The sequence below is a fragment of the Manihot esculenta genome, chromosome 6 (assembly GCF_001659605.2).
Source record: "Manihot esculenta cultivar AM560-2 chromosome 6, M.esculenta_v8, whole genome shotgun sequence".
In the NCBI taxonomy this organism is placed as follows: domain Eukaryota; kingdom Viridiplantae; phylum Streptophyta; class Magnoliopsida; order Malpighiales; family Euphorbiaceae; genus Manihot; species Manihot esculenta.
This window is the reverse complement of record NC_035166.2, coordinates 24,421,001-24,446,133: the sequence shown is the minus strand read 5'-3', so window position 1 is coordinate 24,446,133 and position 25,133 is coordinate 24,421,001. Positions and strand designations below refer to the sequence as shown.

Below are 25,133 nucleotides of genomic sequence, written 5' to 3'. Positions count from 1 at the left end.
AAGGAAATATTTATCCCTTTATTTAGAATAAATTTATTTTTTAAAAAAAGAAATTTAAATAAATATTTATAATAAATTTAAATTTAAAAATTAAACTTTCTCATTTTAAATTAAATTATTACAGAATTATTGATTTCAAATGAAAAATCATGATTTGGAGAGTAAATTTATTTCTAATTTGACTGTCAAATATCAGATTTTTAAAAAAAAAGAAAGATATGTAATTATACAGCATTGATATGTAAAAAGAAAAATGAATGGGAGTAATTAGTGATTTAAATAAAACCACAAACAAAAATAGAAAACACAACCATTATCATGAAAAGGCTGAAAAATAATTAAAAAAAAAAGGCAAGTGAAGACGTGTGGTGTCAGTAGTAATCGGTGAGGAAATTGTTGGATTTATTGGTCTATCTATATTCATATTAGCTTTCCCGTATGATAACGACTTCTCAATTTGTTTTAAATAAATAAAAAAAAATAATAAAAACCAAAAGAGAACAATAATTACTTAATTAGTAATGGCATCTAATTATTCATTACCTTGAAGATTAATGACCACCCACAAACTAGCATTCGTAGCTTTTCAGTTATTTAGTTTAAATATGGATATATAGTAATATTTTAAAATTATTACTGATTTAAATATTAAAATAGTACTTTTCTTATTTATATATTATTCACTTTGATTAATAGCTCAAACAATTGTTGTTAAACTGGATTCTTTATTTCAAATATTTAGGCTATTCACAACGCCTAATCCACCAAATTGCATTTAATTTTGTATTAACTAAAATGTAAACTTGTATTACGCAAAACTAATAATAAATAATTAGCCATTTCATGGCAAAGGTATTGCACATACGTAAACTATATTAGAAAATGTGATATCATAAGTTGGACTACTGATGTGTTGTGCATAGTCCTAGTAAATTTACCATCTGATTTGGCCCGATTCAGATGTTGTTTGGGCTTCAAGTTTTCTCATTTGACGGTGCGAGGGTGCGGTGAACTGTTAACTGCTGTTGAAGTTTATAAACATTCAAAAAGTCTCAAAACAAAAACAAAATTTAACCTCTAAATATGGGTCAGATCAGACTCCAGCGGCTGCCGAAAGGCGATAATCCAGACTGTGCGACAGTTGGCCTCGTTTGATTGTCGGCAGACAGTCCACACCGAAAGCTTCTCTAGATCTGCGAAGTGGCCTTTTTTTTTATGAAAAATTTTAAGATTACAATCAATTAGTATTTTTATTGTAAAGACATATATGATAATGAATTTGGGTCATATCATATAATCAAAGGAAATTAAATTATTGTATGAAAGCAAAGGTGAAAATAAAAGAAAATAAAAATTGGCATCTTCTTATGAAAACATGTAAAATACTCATCACAGAATTTTTTATTTTTTATTTTTTTAAAAAAATAGTGCTTTCTGCATAAATTAAATTTTAATTTAAGAGAAAATAAAACAGAGTGGGTTTTGTGAGAGAAGGAATATATGCTTCAAAAACAATGAATTAATTATTTTCTTATTAATATATATATATAGCTATAATATGCAACACAAAATTAAAACCTGGAATGGTAATAATATTTAGTTATTACTATTCTCTCCCGGGAAAGAGATGAAACTCCAGTTCGTCAGAAATGGTAAGATCTTTGACATAAAAAGAAGGGGTCTTCCAGGTTTCTATCACCTTTAAAAAAACCTACTCCAAACAACTGGTATGAATTTGCTTACTCACTACTCCTAAACTCAGAATACGCATCTGCCAGAATTTTTCCAAACTACACCGGATTATCTGGAGAGACAGAAACACAAGGAAAGCGCTCCATAGAAATCAGTGCGGTTAGCTGGAAAAGCCGTCCTCTTTTTGGTATCATCCCTTAGATACAAATCAAATGTCACACCTCGGGAGGAGAGGTGGCCACTTGAGAGCAAAGAGATGTACATTATTCCTGAACAAGACCAACATAGGTGAAACACAGCTTTCTTAAATTTATAAAGCTCCAAAACAGGCACAATCGTTATCTATCAAGATTCATGATTGATCGCCATTATGCACTCTTGGATGCCTTTTCTTGTGCTTCCAAAATTCATCTTTCTTCCCTTTCTTCTTAACTTTCAACATACCCATCTTGCTACTGATTATACCTAGTATGGCACTCCGGTCCTTCCTATTCTTTATTTTCGCTTTTACGTCCAATATTGCCCTAAGCTTTTGATAAGACTTGGCATCTGGCACTTGCCCACTTTTCACCATCTCCTTGTGATAGAAGAATGCCCTCTTGAAATCTCGAACACGGACAAATGCATATATCATGGTCAAGTAAGTAACAGAATCAGGTTTTAAATTGAGACCTTCCATTTCTTTCAATAGCTGTGGCAGCTTTGAGTGTTGCCCTCCCCTCCCATATGCATTCATCAGCATATTATATGTCATCACTGTTGGCTGCAATCCAAACGTCCCAAATTCAGATATCACATCTCTTGCTTCCACGTAGTGACCTTGTTTAGCAAACCCATCAAGAAGAATGTTGAATGTCACTCTTGTCCCTTCAACTTTTTCGCTTATCATCAATTTCCAGATTTTCATTAGCATTTGGGTGTCACCAGCACGCCTAAATGCATCCAGCAGAGCTGTGTATGTTTCTATAGAGGGTTTGATTCCTTCTCTTTGCATATGCTCAAACGCGATGTAGGCTTTTTCATGCCAACCACTAACTGAATAAGCATGTATAAGAGCTGTATAAGAATGTGAAGTAGGTTTTATACCGACTTTCTTCATTTTCAAGAATGCATCTGCAGCCATGTCACTCATTTTCTTCTGCCTCCCATATGCACTTATTAAGCATGTATATGATCTGGCATCAGGCTTTAATCCCGCATCCTGCATTTCTAGCAGCAATTTCTCAACTATCTCTGGCTGCATTCTTCTACTGTATGCATCCATAAGAATGTTAAAGGTAGCAGATGTTGGCTTAAGGCCTTTTGCTTTCATCTCAGCAAAGAGACCCTCAACTTCTTCAATTTGGTTGGATTTATTATAAGCATCCATTAATGTGTTATATACAATAGCATTTGAAAATACCCCTTTCTTTGCCATTTCTACTTGAATAATTAGGGCTTCATTCTTCAGTCCCTCATCACAGAATGATTTTATTAGAGCACCCAGAACTTCTGGACTCCATTTGACTTCTTTCCTATTCATTCTCTCAAAAAACTCCCAAGCCTCTTTTGCACTACAACCTTTTTTCCTCATAACTGTAATCATTATAGAACATGTCACATGGTCTGGAGAGATGTTGTTTGCTTCCATGGCCTCATACACCGTACAAGCATCATCATACCTGACATATGTCAGCAGCCATCAATTATGAGCTGAGATCCCATGAGGAAACAAATAAAAATATATTATGTCATTTCGCAAACAAAACTAGATGCAGAATCATGATTGTGGAGGAAGAAAGCGTTGCCAATCTTTTCATCAATTATATAAACTTTTCACAAGAAAAACCAATATTTAGAATTTGATCAAACTGACTGCTGATGCACAAGGCAGCTTATGTTTGTTATCCTGTTACAAGATACTTGTTATAGAACCACACAATAATTTGCTCTCAGCCATTTAAAGTAGTAAACTGCGGCTGAAAAGGGGTAACTCCATTTGTGTCCTAGAAGAGGCATAACTATGGAGGAATGCTCCTATGGCTAAGAGACTGTTAGGCATTGTGGCTGAGAGACAGAAATGCACTTCTCAAAAAAAGCATCATTTTAAATATTGCTGATAAAAAATAGTTTGAAATAAGTTTTTTTGTTATTTTGGTATTAACTAAATCCTGTCAAATATAAGTTTAAATAATTTCTAATATTTTAACTAATATATTTGACATATTATAACAAAAACAGTTCCTAATAAGACTAATTTTCCGTAATGCCAAACAAAAAATGGACAAAGTGTACAAATTCTAGAAGCATGAATGCTTTCTCAAGTTTTTAGTCTTGGTCTTTAAAAGGCATGCTAGAATATGTATTTGAAATCATTAAAACAAGAAAGAACAGTAAGATCATTACTTCACAAGAGAAATTAGAGATAGAACTCTTTTACTGTGTTCATTGTAAGATTAGACAATGAACTGCACAACCATTATAAAGATCTGAACAGATAGCAAAATGTGAAGAATCTTATACCTCCTGCAACAGAGAAGACCAGAAATAGCAGCATTGTAAACGTGAACATCTCCGAACTCTTTATTCTGAGGCAAGTTCCTAAACAGAATCATCAACTTATCACCCATCCCTGCCGTTCCCAATATTGGAAACAAAACAGTACAAGAACGAGGTGTGACGAGAGATGGCTCCTGCAATCGCATCCACTCAAAGAAATATAAGCAACAAGTCACCATACCCTCTTCTCCCATCAGCCCCAACACCTCTACACACTCTGTTGCACTAATCCTCCCCTCAAAAGGACCCAATTGCTCTCCCAACGTAGAATTCTCAGGTAACTCCCTGGCAATTTGCATTATCTCCCCCACAATTCCCTCCGGCAACGGAATTGGATCCGAACTTGCAGAACCCATGTGCTGGCTTTCTTCTCTGGTAAAAACATCTTCAATATCAGGTTCGCTATCGGATTGGAATTCAGGTGAGAGACGCCACGAAGTGCGGCGGTTTTTCTGGAGGGATAATTTGCCTTGGTGGGTGGGATCCTGGGTTGAAGTTGAAGTGCGGGACTTGAAGAATCTGACGATTGGGTCTGTGAGATTTTCGTCCTCTTGCTCTTCTTGCTCGTTCTCTGGCTCTTGTTGATCAATTCGTGCATTTTCCAGTACAGGGAGGAAAATGGAGGACGAAGAATGAGAAGAGGAAGTGGGTTGAGTAGCAAAGATAGAAAACGAAGGCCTCAGTGGCTTAGACCAAACGGACAGCTGAGATTTTGAAAGAATCGGATTCTGGGTGGAACCGTGCAGCAACGGTAGAGTAGATGGGCAGACCTGGTGTCTCAGAGTAGCCATAGTATCTGGATTGGATATGCTGCTTCATTTCCCATTTCCCGTGAGCTCGGCCATTGCGTATTTTTGTTAACCATAAAACGCCGTCGTTGTCTCCCTGCCAATACGCTATTATCCCACTTTTTTAGGAATAAATTTCAATATAATCCTGACTATTTTTAATAAAAAATATATTTTTTTAAAAAAATTGTTTTTTAGAGAAGGAAGGGAAAATTATATATATATTTATATATTAAAAAAATTAAAAATTTGTTTAATTGCTAGATTTTCTTAGTATTAAAAGATATCAACTTTAATTTTATATTAATCCTTAATAGCATTTTATTAATATATTAAAGAAATTTGTTTTCTCAATAGTTGCTTTTATATCAAATAATTATTTAATCGTGACCTTTCAAAATTTCAAATTAGTTATAGAGTGTGTGGGAGTAGTTCTCATATAAAATTAAAATTATTATGATTTTAACAATAATTAAGTCTTATTATTGAAAATAATGTCTTTTATTTGAAAAAAAAAATATTTAATAGAAAATAAATGGTAAATTTTATTATAATGCTTAAAATGCCCATCCCCCTTCAATTTTTTACCTTTCCTCTATCTCTCAATCTCCTCAGCTTCTCCCTTCCCCTCTCTCAATGCTTAAAAATTAATCGAGTCAAGTTAAAATTTTATTAAACGGAATACTGAATAGTTTTATGGGGTAATTTTTCTCATTTACAGCTAGAAAAAAATTAATGGCAGAATTATTGAGAGAATGGCAAGATGAATAATCGGTAACGACCATCAATAAATTAAGCAGTATAAATTTGGAGTTAAGTTGCTGTGATTTCGCAACTAGGTAGCTACATTCCTTTCAGGGGTAACCTTAGAGTTTTGGGATAGGGGGAGGGGGGTAGGAGACAATGCATGGGATTGGCATGAAGCAAAGATAGTTACCTTAAAGAGTATCAAGTTGAGAGACAGATACTGGTGAGGGTCTTACTGACAGGAATGTAATTAAGAGTCATTTTCTCTTTTCACTTGCTATTAATGACCACATCTGTTAAACCAATATGCTTGAGTTCAAATCTTAGCCAAAGTAGATGGGGGAAAATATATACTTGTATATACACGTATCGCCATCAACTAGAGATACTAAGAGGAGAGAGACGTTCCATTATGGAACTCAGATCTCAAAAATAATGTCATTATTAAATAGTAAATAATACCTGGAAGCTATTACTATAATTTAGTCTTCTCCAAGCATAAGCTGAGAATTTTCTCAATTACGATTATAAAGAAATATTTGATTTGAGACCAAAACAATTATAATTCCGTTCGTAACACCATGCATTTTATTAGAATTTGAACCATCTGCCAAACCGAAACCACTAAGAGATGGCATATGAGTGCTTCAACCATTATTACTAGAATTTTTTTTAGTTATTTAATAATTTATAAAGCCAACTTAATATAACTAGTTCTACAGAATTAAAGATCTAAAATTATCTATTTTACATATATAAGCCACAAGAATGTTTTTCAACTCGCAACGTCCAAAGAATAACACGTGCAAAACAAGCACAAGTCGTCTTCGAAATCACCTATAAATAACTCTAGATACACAACCCCTTCATCAAGTACAAGCTAACATTCGCAACAGAAACCTCAAAACTCTACTTGAAGCATGACATTTGAAAGAAGATGTTGTCCCCCATTGGTGGCCTCGGTCAAATTGCTAAACTGATACATTTTGCTGACATTTCTCATCTCAATTACAAACAAATATCAACCAGAATTTATGTCGATCCAAAGCACTTCACTCCATTCGCAAAAGAAATCTAAAAACTCTATTTGAAGTAAAGATTTAGAAAATAGCTTCAGTGTACCTGCTCGATCAGATAATTTTTCATGGCAGCCAAGCTTTTACAGCAAGTTGATGGTACTAAACCATGTTGGGCCTCTGTGGCAGCAGAAGATTATAGAACTTGTCATGCAAGAAGAAATTCTTTCCTTTGCTATCAACAGCTTTTTTCCATCCACACCAACCACCATTTATAATTTTCTTGTGCTCATCATTTCCAGTATAATGAGGATCAAGTATTAGAAACGCACAATCTCCAGTACTCTCATTGTAATCAACTCCCAAAAGTGTATATGCAAGCACACCGCCACCTGCATTCATGTCAGGTGCAGTCAGAGTCGTAGACCCATGATACAATGGTTCCATTACCATTATTCTTCTCCTCACTACAACATTATATAAAATATGAGGCATGTTGTAGCAAGGTCAACGGAACCCCAAACTTTAGCAAGTTACACAGCCATCCTAAGTTGATTCATATTTGAGAGGAGAAGCATTTAATGGAAGTTAATTGAATAAAAAAGAATTATATATACATATTTACCTATCATAACAGGTGTTCCTTGATTCTCAAAGTGCAAGGCCAGCTCTCTACATTTTTCAGGAAGCTCAGCTCCTGACCTAACATTTATGATTTTGCAAGTTACCTGTCAAATCCATTTACCATAATTTGGCATTTCCTTCATATTCTAGCATATTTAGAACAGAACAAGCATTGTGGACTAGAAAATTCTCAATATTCATCACAAAGGATAAAATGAAACTAAATGGCACACTTACACCCAGAAGTTTATCCAAAACAAAGCTCAACTCAATAGCACCAATCCATTCACGTGAGCCAATAAAAGAAGGATCTTTATCACCAATTTCCACTAGTGACTGCTGTATTTCCCTACAGAAAATTCTTGCTTGTTTGAATGATATTATTAACAAAAGAAAGGACTTCAATTATATGATATAGCCCCCAACCACCACCACCCCCCTCCAAAAAAAGAACAAAATAAAAAGGAAATATAATTCCTATTGCTATTCCTCTATAATTTTAACACAAGGTATTTAGATAGATTAACAACTACTCAAGCGAAGCGCAAGATTATGACTAGTAACAGAATCTTGAAAACTTTGTTACATTCCCAGTGGCTAGTGATGAATTTTTTCATACCTATGGGAAGGAACTTCTATGGAAGTATAGTGCTGGAGTCTGAACCATGAAATGATAGTTTGTAGAGAGCGATAAGCACAACCCCAGCCCTAAAATTATCAATGACATAAAAATTAGAACTGCAAGTATAAAAGATGATCAATCGCAACAGAAATTTCAGTTGCAATGTTAGGATCTTTCAACATAATTCCGCTCTTAAATGCCAATAGAATATCTGCTTATAGATAGGAAATAAATGTGAATCTAAGGTAGCCCTCAGACCAAAGATCACAAAGCATAAGAAACTAATCATGCGATAAAAGGTACAAATGAGCTCAAAAATGGCAAAAAGAGCACAGATATATTGATACTTAGCAGCCCATCTCAGCCATTAAAGCAGGTCATACACCAGAAATAGAAATCTAATGCAGAAGTAACATGTATGCATTTTACTGAGCCTTAAGAAGTTCTCCAGCGACAGATTGCCCATCGTATGTTACAAACAAAGAATAATCATTTACCCAGCCAAGTGTAGTGTAATATATCTGATTCCAAGAGATGCCCATATTTCTAGGACGAACAATTACATCCTAATCAATGGCCACATGGAAAGGTTCAGTTCACAATCTCTAAAACACTAAGATATCAAACTCAGATGGTTGAATATATAATTTGGCCCTTGACCTTCACCTAAAAAGTCAGTTGGCACTCTTACATTTTTGTTATTATCTTTTAACACCTGACCTTTATAAAAATGTAACTATTTAACCCCTATACGAGTATGTGACTTACACGTGATTCAAATTTTCAAGAGTTAAATAATTACATTTTATGAAGTTTAAAAGTTAAACAGTTATAGTTTATAAAATTTAAGCGTTGAATAGTTACACATTTATAAAGGTCAAGAGTCAAAAGTTAACAACCAAAAGGTCAGGGTGTCAACCAGCTTTTTGCATGAACGTCGGGGCCAAATTAGGTATTTAGCCTAAAAATAAGTTATAAATACCAACAACTGATCTATGTAAGTTCAGAATGAGCCACATAATGCAGTACTTCCTAAATATCACCCCTACAACATTGCAACAATTTCTAATCTAGAGCTAATTTATTGAATATTAAATGAATCAGCTGTTAATAGTTAGACCACGCGTTGAATCAGCTTCAGTACCGAATCATCAAAGCCATCTTGAAGATAATGATGATATTCGTAAGAACCTTGAACCAGAGACACAATTCCCCTTGAGACTGCATGAGAATCAGAACTTCAATGAAAATGATATTAAAAAATCCACATGACAAAAAGAATAAATAAATAAATAATAAACAACAGCAGTTGCTAACCTCCACTACTTGGGATCCCAATATGCACATCTTTTAGCAGAGAAAGACCTGGTATTATTAGCAGAAAAATGTACAAATTTAGACCATAAAAACATGTGAGAAATAGGAGCGGGAGGATGGGCCTGGCTGCTGTCTAACATATTATTTCCTGCTTGGAATTAAATTACCTTTTTGTCTTAAGTTGCTTCCTGAATTATCCTTCACTTTAGAGAAATCAAGTGCATTAGCAACTCGTAGAAGTGGACGATCAAAAGGTAGCCCCAGCCTCAAGTGTAAGGATCTTCTGATTTCAACTGCAGAGAATAAGTTTGGATGAATCCATTAAGAGATCAAACTACAAAATAGTTCCTCTCTAAAGCTCCATCTACTGAACAAATGCCCCTTTCTCAATCAACAAGCAACAAGAAATACTAGTGTCAAAAATATGCTGAAATCACGGAAGCTTTTACGAAGTCCCACATAAATTGGTGATACACCCCTTTCTTTTCACATGTTAATCAAGAGATCATAAAGAAAAGAGCATCTCCAACTGCCTCCCTGATAACATCAATTATATGGCTATTTCAGATTTTACAATGCTACTTATGGAGGGTTAAAGCCAGAAGAATCAAACTTAATTGATAGATCTAAAATTCACAACCTTCAAAAATGATTTCTTTAACATCCGTAGAAAGATAATATTTGTTGTTATATTTCACAATAGAGATTACAACCTATTTATACATCAAGTCTATGATTATACAATCCTAAGATTAAGTAATTGATCCATCTATCAATATTTACTTTCTATATTAACATATTTACTTTCTATAACTTATAACACTCCCCTCAAATTGGAGCATAAATGTTAATCATACCCAACTTGTTACATATATAATCAATTTCAGCCATAAGAACGAACAACCCAAAACAATCAAAATAAACAAAAGATCAGAAGAATATAACCCGTGAACAGTAACCGATGAACATAGCCGTGAACAGTAACTGATGAACATAGCTGTAAACAGTTCCCATAAATACCCGATGAACAGTGCCCAATATCTCCAAATGTTACCCTTTATGGGTAACTCAAATGCATAGAACCCTAAATCTCTAAATGTTACCCTTTATGAGTAATCCCGATGAACGGAGCTCTAAATCTCCAAATGTTACTCTTCATGGATAACCCAAAACCCAAATGAACAGAATTCTAAGTTTTCAAATGTTACCATTTATGGGTAACCCATGAAAAGGGCCTAAGTCTCCAAATGTTACCCTTTTGTCGACAACCCAAATGAACAAAGCCCTAAGTCTCCAAATGTTATCCTTTATGGGTAACCCGATGAATAGAGCCCTAAATCTCCAAATGTTACCCTTTATGGGTAACCCGATGAATAGAGCCCTAAATCTCCAAATGTTACCCTTTATGGGTAATCCCGATAAACAGAGCCCTGAGTCTTCAAATGTTATCCTTTACAGGTAACCCAAATGAACAGAGCCCTGAGTCTCAAATGTTACCCTGGATAACCCAAATGAACAGAGTTCTAAGTTTCCAAATGTTACCCTTTATGGGTAACCCAAATGAACAGAGCCCTAAGTCTCTAAATGTTACCCTTTATAGGTAACCCAAAATCACATTTTACCTGTTTCAGCCGCTACTGAAAATGTTGAGATAATTTTAATAATATGGGTCTTACCGTCAAAAACCATTGCAACCAAAATTCTATACTCCTTTTCCAAGCGAATTAAAGGAAGATAACCCAACACCCAAATAGCAAACGAATCACAGATCTGACAAGCGGGTTGCAAGGCAACTAAACACCTCCACCCAACATCCAAACGGCAAACGAACCACAGATCTGATAAGCGGGTTGCAAGGCAACTTTGGCGTCCTCTAGATAGACAATGAGAGACAAATATTACCCTAGATGGGTAACACAAAAGAACATGAGCCCTAAGTCTCCAAAAAATTTAAAACTTGACGAGAGAGAAAAAATTAAATCCCTACGAGAATGGCTCTGATGCCGTGTAGAAAAATAATATTTGTTGTTATATTTCATAATAGAGATTACAACCTATTTATACGTGAGAGACGGTATCTAAACAGGAAGGAAAATCAAGTCTATGATTATACAATCCTAAAATTAAGTAACTAATCCATCTATCAATATTTACTTTCTATATTAACATATTTACTTCCTATAACTTATAACAACAACCAAAATATTACTTTTGCCATCACAACAAGCACACAGTCTATGAGTAGTTATCATAAAAACTCTGGTGTTATTAGTGTCTAGTGCTCACCTTGTTTCATTTCTGTCTCCCCATAACTGAGTTCGTAGATGGCAGTTACTGGATGCACAAACCCAGTTGGATTAAAGTGGTATGCATGCAGCTGCACAAACAATAAATTTCCTAATTTGGAGAAAATAAAGATGCAGAAAATGTAATTTCCAGCAAAAGCAAATATATTTTTTGGGATATACAAAACCATCAATCAATATTTCTAGCAAAAGAATAATATTTTTGGGATATATAAACCCTCTTACACTTTCATCTTTGGATTTAATACATGAAAGGCAATGGTGACAAGGGCATGTATGTCAGCTACTCAGCTTATTGTGGTGACAACAGTACAGGACTACCCTTATTTTCTTATTTTCTTATTTTGCCTGTTCTACTGTTTGGTGCTTCTTAGAGATTCCAGAGGTCATTCCTTTAAAAGCATTTACGCCATCTGACTTTCTACGTTAACACTCGTAAAATATTCTTCTATCTAAAATCAAAAGTTCCAAACTATCATAACACCACCCAAACAATCTAGATGCCGGCTATATGAAGATGCACTCTATGGGATAAGGTGTTGCTCTGTCTCTTTCTCTCCTAAAACCAAACAATTCCATGGTCTAGGCATTTCAATTTTGAGAAGGAAAACGACATCAGTGTCTGCACTATGCTGTATCCATAAGATAAAACACATGAGAAACCAAAAAAAAAATGTAAAAATTGTTTTAAGAAAAAAAAAGGTGAAAGAAACCATGTAAAGCTTTTCTGTATGTATAAATAAGGATATAAGGGAGTTGCCTAGGTAAGGACTTGGGTGACCTGAGTGTCAACCATCGATATCTGTAAAATGAAAAAAATAAATGCAAAAGTTGGGACTTCACTAAGGAGGATTTTGAATGCAAAAGGATCACAAAGTCAGTCACAAAACAATTAAATAATCTGTACTTAGTTATATACGTTCCATGGTGAAGATGTGGTTGGAGGCCTAGTGTACAGGAGAACTAATACCATTTGATACATTAATTGGTTTTCCTTACCTGGGGACATTCAGTCAAAAGTTTGGGTAATACAGCTTTCTTCATTGAATTTAATTGGTGAACTAAAGCAGGTATCACCAACTCTGAAACAGCATGTATCAGTGAAAGATTCTTAGCTGCATAACAGAGCACATCTAGCTCAAAATCCACAACTAGAAGTCGGGCTTCTTCCAAAGCTGTAATCAGAAGGTCAAATTTCCGATGGAATGAGCTAAGAGATTGATGCCTACTTTGAAATTCTGTATGTTACAACAATTGTATTCCTGATGCATCGAACATATATGAGATCAACAGTTTGTGTTGTGATTAGTCAGTACCTGGAAAATATTCTGCAACAGGTGCCATGGATTTTGGAGACTTTTCTGATCTATTAAACAGAACACTCACTTGGATTATGTCTGCATTCTAAGAAGAAAAAAAATTCAGGAAAAACAAATGACAAGGCATTCGTGACAGTTGATGATGAAAGCAACGCAAGACAATCCCCCAAATAAAGATGGAACCCTTTAAACTCCCACATACCTCCAACATGCAAAGTATGCAACAAGGAACTACATATGCTTTCTTTTACCTCTACAGAAATCACTGTCTGAGAAGATTTGCTTTTCAAACAGAAGTTTTTGCATGTTAATGTTTTTGGATCAGAATCTTGAGAAGCTTCTTCACCCACAGGTTTTATATCCGAGAGATCTACCCTAAAATTCAATTCTCTACCGCGGATAATGATAGGTTCAGGTACATCTGAAGACCCTTCGTTCAATCTCTCTAGCATGAATACAACCTGTGAATCTTTGAGTTGGGCAACAGCTGCTTCAGTAGCACGCAAGAACATCCTCTCTGCATCTAAGAGACAGAGGTCAACCCAAATGATTGAGTAACATAGTTTACTATTTTTACTATTTCTATATGAAATAATTTTATGAGTAAAAAATCAAGATTTGAACTAAAATTGAAATCAAAATTAAAGTCAAACTATAACCAAACAAGAATTATAACTGTATTTTGATATTATTTAGAATCGAACCGGAACAAAAATCAAAAGTTAGTTCCAAGTTTGGTTTCTAAAATTAAGAACCGGAACCAAACACCTCTAATCAGATCTGCGTCAAATGACTAGAAATGTTACATCTGAAATATGAAACTCAAATGTTCTGAGAACAATCAGAATGGGTGAATTAGTGAAAGCCGTTAGGAATGTGAATAGTGGCTAGCCGGTTAGATAAAATCAGTAACTAATGTATAAAGTAGCTCAGTGTTGTATAAAGGGATTAATTGTAACAAGAAACTATAATAAAATCAATACAAATTCATTCTCTCAGTCTCTCTCCCCCCTCCTTCCTTTGTTCTCTCCTTTCACATTCTCCCTCTATTTCTGGCTGCCAAAAACACCTTACTTAAGCCATCATAATCCCAAGACTCAAAAAAAGCATGCTCTTGTGCTTCTTCCTGCGCATATAGTTTATTTGAAGCCCATTGCAGCTTAAAGGCCAAAAACAGTTTTATGTGCTAATCTAACTAGAAAGACAAGGTACACAATCCCCAAAATGCAAAACCAAACCTTGACAATCATATCATATAACTTGAGAAGCATTATCTACTTACCATCTCCTAGAGTCAATATCAAGGCAACATGAAAAGAGACTACATGAAGATGCGCCATCAATGTAAGACTCACCAGGAGGATTGCCTAGTGGAACAAAAAATGGCAACTTAATTGGAAGCTGACATCGAATCAAACAACCTGTCTCCCAAACATACTCCTCGGAGTGCTCTTTGTAAACAACAGAAGCAAGAGATAAGACGCTCGTTGAATCTCCACTTCTCGAGAGAAAAACATGAACATGGCCAGTATCCAAATCCGCGACAGCTCCTATCGTTCCTTCGTTCCTCAATTCCCTTCCATCTGACAGAAGCTTCCTCAATTGACAAGCAGCATTGATAGCCTCGCGAGCAGATTTTTCGAAATCAGAGCTTCCAGCAACTAACGCTCCGATCACATCAAATCCTTTCAATAGCAGTGACCGAGCATCGTCTGCTCAATTACACATCAGAAAGAACCAAATAAGACTAAAAACAGAAAAAGTTCACAATTAAATACATTAATTCGTTTTCTCAAGAAGCAAGAGGAAGATACCAGATTCTTTATCGTAATCTGGGGAGGAAGAGTTTTCCAGGTAATGGATACATCTGAAGGCAGAAATGACAGTGAAAGGCGGGAAAAAAGGGGATCCAATCAGCCATTGGAGGCCCGGTTCCTTTGTGGGGATGAGTAGCTTAGGGCGCAGAACTGTTACGGTTGCGTCCTGGGACAGCTTCTCCATGGCTTGTTCTCTGCCAAACGACGACCTTCAGTTCTTCACTTGAGCTTGATCACTTAAGAGGTTGTATGGAGTTGGGCCTTATTAACAGTTACGTCCTATTTAAGGAGCAATTATAGAATTTGCCTATGATGCCATAGTTAGTCCATTAATATTTGGACATGAGTACTAAAAAAGTAAAAATATGAATTATTTTTTTAAAAAAAAATAATATTTAATTTTATGGTATATAAAAATTTATTAATTAATTTTTTATTTTTAAAAATGTTTCAATATATTTTTAAAATTTTATTCATTTCTTTTTCTTTTAATTTTAATTATTAAACACTCTAAAAAATTTAAAATATCATCAATTAAATGAATTAATTAATTTATATTTTTTATAAAATTAAAAAATTAATTAATTAATTTTTTTATATAAATTAAATAACACAACTATTAAAAATAATAAAGAGCTAATTAATATTTTCATTAGAATCTCATAATTTTTATCTTATTTTATTTTTATATATTTAAAAAAGTAATTTTTTATTAAGTTTAAAATTATATTTATTTAAAAAATATTAAATTTTATTGAATATTCAAAAATATTTTAAATATTTATTTAAAAAATAATAATTAATAAAATTGTATTATAAATAAAATAAAATTATAATAATTAATGTATATATTAATTATAATATAAAAAGAAAAATTAATAATAATTTTAATTAATTAAAAAATAAATAAAAATTATAAAATAAAGAGAGTTGATGTCTTAATATATATTTTTATTTAATTTATTAAAATGTTTTAAAATTTTTAATATCTAAAAATATTTTTATATATTTTTTAAATTAAAGCACTAATATTTTTTTTTTTCTATTACAGCCGTGGGCTAAAAAATCTATGTTAAGAACGTAAACGGCTGTGCAAGTCCACGACAACGGCAGAAACTACAAGGGAAAAAATAAAAAGAAGGAAAATTTATTATTTAATTTTTATATTATGTTCGTCTCTTTATTTTAAAAATTATTATTTTAAAATTTTATTAATTAATTTATTAAATATTTTAAAAAATTTAAAACACTATAATATAAAAAAATTATTTAATAAATTTTTTATAAATTTAAAAAATTAATTCATAAAGCTTATGAAATTATAAAAATTAAATAATAAAAAATTTAACGGTTAAAATTAATAAATAAATTTTTTAAAATATTAAAAATATTTTTAATATATTTTTAAAAATAAAAAAATTAATTAATAATTTTCTTATAATATAAGTATTATATAGTAATTTTTCAAAAAATGTCGACGAATTTGGGATAAAACTCGTAAAGAAAAAATAAAAAAAAAAATATCTGGGAAAAACGGTGCCGTATAATTCGAGTTAGTATGGGCTAAGATGGGGCTAGGCCGCAACACATCATTCGATGTGGTCCATGTACAGTGTTGGCAATTTTACTTTTTCTTATTTTTTTGGTGCAATTCGCTTCGATTCAAGCTTGAGTTTGATATCTCTCCGCCTCAATAAATTACAATACATTATAAAATCATACAAAGGAAATAATACTATGAAAATCCATGTTAATAAAATCATGGGAATTCATCATCCAAACAGGGTCTAAAGACCTGGTGGACATGCGAAAATAGCCTTGAAACTGAGAAAAGCAGGAAAAAACAAACCTAACCCATTACACATCAGCTGCTCTGTTAAGCATTGGCTTTTCAGTAGATTGTCGTCGCACACGGAACACAAGTATTAGCATCACTAGGAATAGAATAAAATAAAAAGGACAGAAAATGCCCAACTAATCCATTTTCAGTCTCTTTACTTCCCAAATGAATGAAACCTGAGCTAGAGTTAAAGAGGATTAAATAGTTACACTAGTTCTTTTGTTCCCTTGTAAAGAAAAAATTTGTTTTGCAACATATGGATATATACATAGAACAAATTTAAGAGCACCATTGAAGCTCCCATGCTGCCAACGCAAGAATTACTGGTATCCCATACCATATATAGCATTATTTTGCTGAGGCACAGGAAAGAACCCACCCAACTAAGGGTGATCTTCTTCGGTGATCCGTCAACTGCCAATTCTGCAGCATTGAAACACCATTCAAAGTCCAGTCAATGTAGAACGAATTATTGTGACGAATATTGTTTATTCCTTCTCATAGAGTAGAATCATAAGATATGCAAGCTTGCAATTTGCAAATGCCGTGTTTGGACAACAAGAAATGAATATTAGGTGCAGATAAACAGACAATGGAAAAATACGGATAAATCCTAAAAATCTGAAACAGAACAGGAAAATAAAAGGAGAAATTCCTCCTATTATGTGAAGTTATATGATTATCAACCATTAGATACCATTGGTGGGGCATCGTGAGGTTTAGTTTTTGTATATTTCAAGATTCTTTTAGCATTGTTACCTTGTTAATGGGCAATGCGGGTGTTCTCCAACAAAGGGCAACTGTGTTCTCCCTCAGCCTGCCAAGCATGAAGACAAGAGTACATTAGTACTTGAAAGAACAAGGCAAATACAAAAGTACTTCTAAAAACTTGATATTTTAAATGATTTAAGTGGCAACATTGCTTCCACATTAAGAATTTGAAGGTTAGCATGAGCTGATGATAAATTGGACAAGGTACAGATCAAGACGAGTGAAAACTGAAATGCAAACTTTCACTAAATTTCTTTTTCATTGCTCTTTCTTGGTACTACCATACAAGAGCAGAGATGAAGTCTGCATGTGTTCACTATCTATAATATTATGAACATCCCACGAAAAGATATATATTATATATATGAATAGCAGTGCACTGAATATGAGATGAATGGTTTAATGCTCTTACTCATCCTCACTTCTAGAGTTGGTGTAATTGTTGCTGCCGAAGACATAAGAATCATCAGTGCTGTTGTACGTTTCAAAGGATTTCTTTCCGGGAACAGAAAGGGTAAGCTTGTTCGCTCGCTCATTATCCATCCAAATCACTTTAGAATTGTCAGATGAATGTAACCTCTTTTGGAGCCTCCGAGCTCTAGGAAAACAGTTTGGCGGCTCTTCAGTTTCCTGAGTAGGGAAAACGTCATTTTCAAGGCTGCTTCTTACTTCCATAGAAGAATCAATTCCATGTGCAGGGAGTTTCTGCATATCATCTTGTAATGATCTGTGGGATGAGGCATTCCCTATGCTCAATACATTCCCCTCGGTATTTCTCAAAGCCCTTACCACTTCTACTCTGGGATAGTTATGTGGCATTTGGGATCTACAATCAGAAGAACATGTTAAGATAGCTTTGTCACTTATCATAGGCTTTTCAGAGACATGATCAGAAGAGTCGGAGTTGCTTCTGCATTCCATTGGTAATTGTGATTTCTGCTGCATTCTGCGGGAACAACTAAACAAACTAAAAGACAGCTTCCTCAGTTTAGTACACTTTGACACAGGAGCACAAAGTACCAAATTAATTCGAATTTCCACATTTCGACCCAAAATCAACTGCAGTGAACTTGCTATCATCTTCCATGACTTCTCAGCCTTGGATACATAGTCAGGATGGTGAAATTCCAATTCAGCTACAGCCATATCTGAAATTACAATTGCAGGAACAAAGATGACCACTTTCAATATATTCGAAATAGTCAAAATTTGTGAAAGTTAAAGGAAGATTACTTCACATATAATGTGTCAGTTTCAGCTGCTAAGGAGAAAGGATAAACAAAATATAAATGGTTGAGAAATTCAAGAGAAAAGCAATCAAATACTGAGGCACACTGCCTTGTCCTCATGACTTTCTCTCTTTATTTTCAGGAAACAGTAGTAGGTGCAAATCCATTAGATTGCCAGCCTCCTACTGAGTAGTTATTTGGACAACACAACCTTCTCCTGAAAGTTGAGGAGATATGAAGTTTGATATTTTCTCTTCTTTGTTAAAACAAATTTCATGAAATGAGTTGTAGATACAAGTCCATTAGATTGGTAATTTAAGTATGAACCTTAAAAATAAGAAGACGCTTGTTTGTACCTCGATTTACACAAAGAGAAGACAGCTTCCCCTGTTTCCTTAGAAAATTCTTAAGTGAATTTGATTGGCACAATTCTGTAGCTCCCTTCCATATTGACTCCAGTGTTGCTTTACAATCCCCCTGCATCCCCAACTTATGTGACTTACTGTCTTCACACGAACAAGGGAAAAGGAGCTTCAAGCTCTCCTCTGTGGATGACGTACTGCAAAAATCACCATCTGCATCCAATGGACTACAATATCATGAAAAGCGATCCTACTAAGGCAATTTACTACAAAGAGCAGAATATAGCAACAAAAATATCACTATTTAGAGCTATCAATCAGTATCCTGACCTCTGTCATGTGCATTCCTCAAAGAGGACTTTGGATCATTTGCATTCAGGGAAGGAGTTTCTAGAGAGCTCAACTGTAAAAGAGCTACGGTAAGCCATGTGCTTTGATTTTTGGACATCCTCAATTGTTTCTCAGTTTCAGAAAGTATTTTCAATGCATGACTCAACCTCTGCATGTCTGTCTCAGCTGTGAAACTCGACACTGTATCATTAGCATAACATGCAAAAGAGCTACAAACACAATGCAAGATAAAACACAAGGTAATATGGACAACTTGGAAAACAACATAAAGTTTAGAGCAAGTACAAACAGTGCCAGGCAATGTGACCTGGTTGGACACTTTTAAGTAAGCATATTACTATCATGCTAATGAAGTCAGGGATCTAAGCTGAACAAGGAATCAATTCAAAGGGCTTGTTTTTTCTTTCTTACCAAATAACGCATTTCAAACAATGGCTTGAATAAAAATTCAAAATGCATTTCAGTACAATAATAATAATGGATAATGGACAACTGCACAAAAATTCATGAACCTTGAGGGTCAGTACATATTGAACCACATGTTTAACACATGACAACTTTAACCAGGAACTTTACAAGCCATTGCAATTAAAACCTAACTAAATTTTCTTCCTCAAACTTCTACTCATTTATTTATGTAATCTTCAAGATGACAGATTTGAAGGACACCCATATTAGGTAGAAAAGCTTTGTCATTTCCATTTTTACGAATAATAGTGATATAATTATACTATGGTACCTAAAACCTTAAACCAATTTCATCAACCAATTTGAGGAACTTCAAGAAGAAAATTCAGTGATATTGGGGATTGAAATTTCACATTAAAATTAATGATTGTCATCATCACATTTTAAATCATCACATTTTAACTTATGAAGTTCAATTTGTAAGAATCCCAAAGTTTAGGGTGTCAAGAGTAACTATCCAGTATCCATAACAACAACTCTTTCTGAAGTATGGTACCCAAATACTCGTTACTTACAAGCATGACTCCTTGAAAATTTCCTTCTAATTTCAGAACTGTCTTCTTCGCATTTGCCAGCAAGTATATCCATAATGAGATTTGCCAATTGCGTCACAAGTTGCATAGGATCAATCCTGGATCTCATCAAATCCCTGGCCCTTATAACTGTATTTGAAGTGTCAGATGACAAAGCCAGATCCAGCAAATCGAGCAATTCATCATCAGAAACAACTCCGATCTGCATATTAATAAAACAAACTTCAAAACTTTGATGAGAACGAGATGCAAAGTGAGAACATTTCTGAAATGAAAACTAGGCACTTACAAGCTCATAGGCCAAGGACATTGTGATTCTTTTACCAAGTAAACTCAGTTGATCAAGCATCATTTCTGCATCCCTAAGTGAGCCATTTGATTTAGCAGCAATGAAGTCTAAAGCAACCAGATCAAAGTCAATACCCTCTTCAACACAAATATTCCCCAATCTGGTTGCTATATCAGCATCTTTTATCTTTGGAAAATGATATCTTTGAGACCGAGTTACTGCACTTCTTGGCAGCTTTTCCAGATCAGGTGTGATCATCACAAATACAGAATGTTGAGAAAAGTTCTCTAGGCTGTTTAGAATAGTTGCCCATGTCTCTCCATGCAACAAGTGACACTCATCAATGATGAAAACCTTGAACCGTGACGAAACTGGAGGAATTGACGCATTCTTAATTAGGGATCTAATCCTTTCCGCACGATTAATTCTCACTGAATCTATTTCTTTCACATCCCTGATCCTTCCAGAAAAGAACAGAACACATTCTCGACATAGACAGCATGGTTTAAACTCCTCAAGTGACAGACAATTTAATGCTGCGGCAAAGATTCTTGATGCAGAGGTCTTGCCTGTGCCTCGGGGACCATGGAAAATATATAAGGAGGTTATCCTTCCTTTTGAAATAGCATTCAAAAGAGATTTTGTCACTACATTTTGTCCCACCAATTCATCAAAAGATTTTGGCCTAAACTTCTGGCTGAAACTCCTTGGAGTTTCATTGGCAATGAGCTTCCAGCTCCTTTGCCCAAAAGATGCTGTCTCAGCCACATCCTTGAACAACAAGGGACGACCTTCTGCATCAGAAAATGGATTTGATTCTCGGAATCTAGGGGTTCTTGTCCAGCAGCAGCTTATCCCACATCCAGGGTCATTTGGAATCATCAAATCAGCCTCTTCATTTGCAAGGAATGATATGCTATGGCTTGATAAAGCATCACTTACGGATAGGCATGGACTACCTAATCGACTCAAAACATCACCCACCATCCCAGATGATTTAACTTGACTTTTGTATTGGGATTTCTTTCTTGACATAGACTGGTCCATACATTCTACTATTGGTGATCCTAAAATCAGTTCATTAGTTGAATCTACATCCTCCAAGCAGTTACTCAAAGGTGTGACACATGCTAATTCCCATCCTTTGTCCCTATGATTGCTACAATATCTTTCACGCAATGACTTGTTTCCATGAACATCTTCCTGATTTAAGGCACAATTATCCAATCCTTCAAGCTTCTTTGTCCTAATAGGAGCCCCCACCTTTTCTACTCTACCTGAATTCTCACAAGAGTTCAACTGAGTCTTGGATTTCCCAAAATCACATCGCATTTCAAAATCATCAACTTCTTCCTCCCTCTTTCCATTAAGTCCTGAATTTTTCAAACTTGCAAGGCCGTTATGATCAGAACCACCTTGTTGACAACCACCCATGAATTGCAAAGAAATCTCATTAGTGGAATTGGTTTCCCAGTTTGCATTTTCAAGTAAAGCAGAGAATTTGCTCATGGAATTAGTTGATGGATCCCTCAGAGACCTCACCCTCCTGAGTGCTATAAGAGTCCTTGAGATGGGAATGTCAACTGAATGTCTCCGCCCATCCATCATCATCAAGTGTGAAGATTCAAAGCAGTTCACTCTCCGTTCTCTATATTAAAGTTTCAGAATGCACCACTATATAAGAGCTGCATCCCCAGCCTGAAAGAATAAACATCGAACAAGCGTTCAAGGTAAGCAAAAAATATTCACGTCTTAAAGGTAACATCTAAGAGGTTTGTGTGTGAACTGTTTATGTCTTTTGCTTTCCATTAAGAATTAAATGAGAAAAATAGGGAAACTTCAGAAAATTTCACAACACCAATGAAACAGTATTCCATTCACTATACAATACCCGCATTCCTTACGGAAACGTTAGAATGCAATGTTTGAGAGGCCAATAAAAACTTGTAAATTTAACTCCCAAAAACATACAGCAGAGGTTACAAAAGAGGAAATAAAATGGCATTCAATGTGCTTACTTATAATACAATCGCAATTTCACCATTAACAAATATTTCAAAAAAAGAAGGGCAAAATTTAAACCACCCACGACGACGACGAAGAAGAAGAAGAAGAAGAAGATACTACATCACCTTTTTATTCTATAACAACACAGTAAGAAAGTACCTTTTGCCTTCAACAGAAGCGCAAACAGAGAACCATAAAGCCATTCTGTAAAGCAACACATAAACCAGACAAATGCAGCACAATCCTTAAATCACTCCCATTTCTCCATAGTAAAAACAACAGAGAATGACACTAACTTAGAAAGAGGGGAGAAGAAAAAAAAAATCCTAACCAAGTGAATAAATAAGCAAAAACAAATAGAGAGAATCCAATAAATTCAAACTCCAAACATTAAAAATACACACAAGTAAAAACAAAACAATGCGAAACGACAAAGTTGAAAAAACCCGAACCTGCAAATAGAAATGTCCATATTCCAACTTCGAGGTTAACGAAATTTGAAAAATGAATAGCGTAAAAAGCGGGACACCAAAAAAAATTATCTAACCCTAAAGCCCAGGTCTCGATGGCTGAGCTGTGGATGTAGTTTAACAGCAGAGAAATAGTGGAAGAAGAAGGTACATTACTGAATACTGATGGGGACGGAGATGGAGATAGAGATAGAGATAGAGAGAGGAGATGAGTGGCAGAGTAGTAAATGTCATTAATTAGCGAGGGTGAAAATATACAGGGGGCCATTACAGAGAGAAAGGGGAGACAGCGTGTACAGAAAAATGAAAATAGATGGAAAAAATAGTGCAGAAATTCTTGTTCCTGGTTGCAGAGATGTTGCAGAGAGGTGGTCTCGGCTAACGAGCCTAGTTTGAGGGCTGTTTGGTCATTTTGATAAAATAGGCGGTTTCAGTTAGTTGGTTTGGGTTTATGGCTAAAAGCTGTAGCACAGTGGTCCGCTCTAAATACTTATTTTGTTGACCACTCTCGCTTATTGGCGCGTGATCTACGTCTCGGGGACAAACAGAAACAGTAGAGTCACGTGCCTATCACCTATTGTGGTGATATGGCAGATTCGCAGCAGCTGGCATTTTTATATTTATATAGAAAATACATTTATTATCTGACCGATAAAAAGAAAATAAGAAAATATTGCATATAGGTTACGATGAATATTATTATTTGAATAACGGTCGGAAATTTTTGTTTTTAAATTGTTAATTTTTTTATTGAAACGGAATCTAATTATATATATAAACTAAATAAATAAAAAGATTAAAGGACTGTTTGACATTGTTGTTATAGTGAGAAAAATATTTTTAAAAAATGGTATTTTAAAAAAAAACACCTTTTAAACTCTTGAATTCAATTCCAATTTTATCTTCATTTTGTTAATTCTTTTGAATTTTTAAATTGCATAATAACTGAAATGTAGACTGATCATATGTATAGAAATAAAACTATTGCTTAATAAAATTTAATATTTGAATTTGAATTTTTAGAATTATATTGATTTATATTTTTATTAATTATTATAAATATATTAAAAATAATTTTTTTTATTTTACTCTTAAGGGTGTTAAGGAAATAAAAATATGAATTGTATAAAATTTAATTAAATTATATATTTTAAATTGTACTGCACCAAACAAAAAAAAAATAGAGTTAAATCAACCAGCATGTAAATAAATCAATGTTGAAGAGGGCTAAGGAAGCTACTTACTGCGAAAGAAAGAAAATGAGCCGCCGGGCTAAGCATGTAGGAGTGGTCTGCGATTGTCGACTCATAGGCCATGACAGATTGAATAGTCATGATCACAATTCACAAGTGCATGCAGGAGTCGAAGGTCAAATGACCAAATTATCTATCAACACCATCACCATCTCACTCTCACGCTAAAAGGTTTTTCTCATTTCTTTCTTTTTCTTCTAACTGTATATTCCATTGAAAACCTCTCACGAGGTAAAGAGTGATAATCGAAAAAATTAAATTAATTTGAAATTTTAATTTAATTTTATATTATTTTAATTCAATTTAATTTCATTTTAATTTTTTTGAAAAATTTAATTATTTCATTGCACTTTAATTTTAATTATATAAAATTTAACAAAATCGAATTAAATTATTAGTTATAACACTATATTATTTTAACAATATGAGAATATCAAATTAGAAGTGAAATATTTTAAGTTAATTAAAGAATATTTAAAATTTAAAAAGTCGAATCAATATAAATGAATCAATTAAGACCAATTTAATTTATAATGATTTCATTTTAATTCAATTTAATTTGCGTTTCACAATTATTTAAACTTTATTTTTAATTTATTTAGTTCAGTTCTATTTTAAATTAAACTAATTGAATATTTATTTATAAATACATAGAAATCTGTTTGAATATAAAAATTAAATGAAATCAACAATCATAGAATAATTTATGTCCTAAAACATGAGCAACTTGATTGCATTATCGCTAAATATATGAGAATCGGGCCACTGAGCATG

General features: G+C 34.0%; 3 protein-coding genes across 6 annotated transcripts; all 3 read right to left on the bottom strand.

The window, feature by feature from the left end:
- Positions 1-1,571: 1,571 nt before the first annotated feature.
- On the bottom strand, positions 1,572-5,092 carry LOC110617740 (pentatricopeptide repeat-containing protein At5g50280, chloroplastic). Its single transcript, XM_021760721.2, has 2 exons — positions 4,195-5,092; positions 1,572-3,353 (listed from the first exon to the last, which is right to left on the bottom strand). The coding sequence occupies exons 1-2, from the start codon at positions 5,019-5,021 to the stop codon at positions 2,045-2,047; spliced, it is 2,136 nt and encodes a 711-aa protein (XP_021616413.1). The 5' UTR covers positions 5,022-5,092; the 3' UTR covers positions 1,572-2,044.
- Positions 5,093-6,489: 1,397 nt separating this feature from the next.
- LOC110617482 (probable Ufm1-specific protease) lies at positions 6,490-15,047 on the bottom strand. Of its 2 annotated transcripts, none has more exons than XM_021760285.2 (13): positions 14,784-15,047; positions 14,325-14,681; positions 13,221-13,486; positions 12,967-13,054; positions 12,650-12,825; positions 11,631-11,721; positions 9,512-9,637; positions 9,345-9,392; positions 9,172-9,248; positions 8,025-8,113; positions 7,643-7,754; positions 7,407-7,509; positions 6,490-7,173 (listed from the first exon to the last, which is right to left on the bottom strand). In XM_021760285.2, exons 1-13 carry the CDS (start codon positions 14,968-14,970, stop codon positions 6,944-6,946), a joined length of 1,950 nt encoding a protein of 649 aa, XP_021615977.1. In that variant the 5' UTR covers positions 14,971-15,047; the 3' UTR covers positions 6,490-6,943. The 2 variants fall into 2 exon arrangements, with proteins under 2 accessions (XP_021615977.1, XP_021615976.1); XM_021760284.2 differs by having other exon boundaries at positions 13,221-13,492; positions 14,784-15,046.
- Positions 15,048-16,711: 1,664 nt separating this feature from the next.
- Positions 16,712-23,516, bottom strand: LOC110616705 (protein STICHEL-like 2). Of its 3 annotated transcripts, XM_043957914.1 has the most exons (9): positions 23,089-23,516; positions 22,796-22,840; positions 20,630-22,327; positions 20,323-20,542; positions 19,319-19,504; positions 18,983-19,201; positions 17,810-18,545; positions 17,386-17,443; positions 16,712-17,049 (listed from the first exon to the last, which is right to left on the bottom strand). In XM_043957914.1, exons 3-9 carry the CDS (start codon positions 22,238-22,240, stop codon positions 16,975-16,977), a joined length of 3,105 nt encoding a protein of 1,034 aa, XP_043813849.1. In that variant the 5' UTR covers positions 22,241-22,327; positions 22,796-22,840; positions 23,089-23,516; the 3' UTR covers positions 16,712-16,974. The 3 variants fall into 3 exon arrangements, with proteins under 3 accessions (XP_043813849.1, XP_021614859.1, XP_021614860.1); XM_021759167.2 differs by lacking the exon at positions 22,796-22,840; XM_021759168.2 differs by lacking the exon at positions 23,089-23,516 and having other exon boundaries at positions 22,796-23,037.
- Positions 23,517-25,133: the final 1,617 nt, after the last annotated feature.

Bases quoted from the DNA above. Each gene is read 5' to 3' on its own strand.
- LOC110617740 (XM_021760721.2), bottom strand. From the start codon at position 5,021: ATGGCTACTCTGAGACACCAGGTCTGCCCATCTACTCTACCGTTGCTG. The intron at 3,354-4,194 runs GTATAAGATTCT...GACATATGTCAG, and splicing joins GGTCTTCTCTGTTGCAGGAG to GTATGATGATGCTTGTACGG.
- LOC110617482 (XM_021760284.2), bottom strand. From the start codon at position 14,970: ATGGAGAAGCTGTCCCAGGACGCAACCGTAACAGTTCTGCGCCCTAAG. The intron at 8,114-9,171 runs GTACTGAAGCTG...TGATAATTTTAG, and splicing joins AAGATGGCTTTGATGATTCG to GGCTGGGGTTGTGCTTATCG. The intron at 7,755-8,024 runs GTATGAAAAAAT...AATTTTCTGTAG, and splicing joins ATAGAAGTTCCTTCCCATAG to GGAAATACAGCAGTCACTAG.
- LOC110616705 (XM_043957914.1), bottom strand. From the start codon at position 22,240: ATGATGATGGATGGGCGGAGACATTCAGTTGACATTCCCATCTCAAGG. The intron at 18,546-18,982 runs GTACAAACAAGC...TTGTAATTTCAG, and splicing joins TTCTCTTTGTGTAAATCGAG to ATATGGCTGTAGCTGAATTG. The intron at 17,050-17,385 runs GTAACAATGCTA...TCAATGCTGCAG, and splicing joins CCGCATTGCCCATTAACAAG to AATTGGCAGTTGACGGATCA.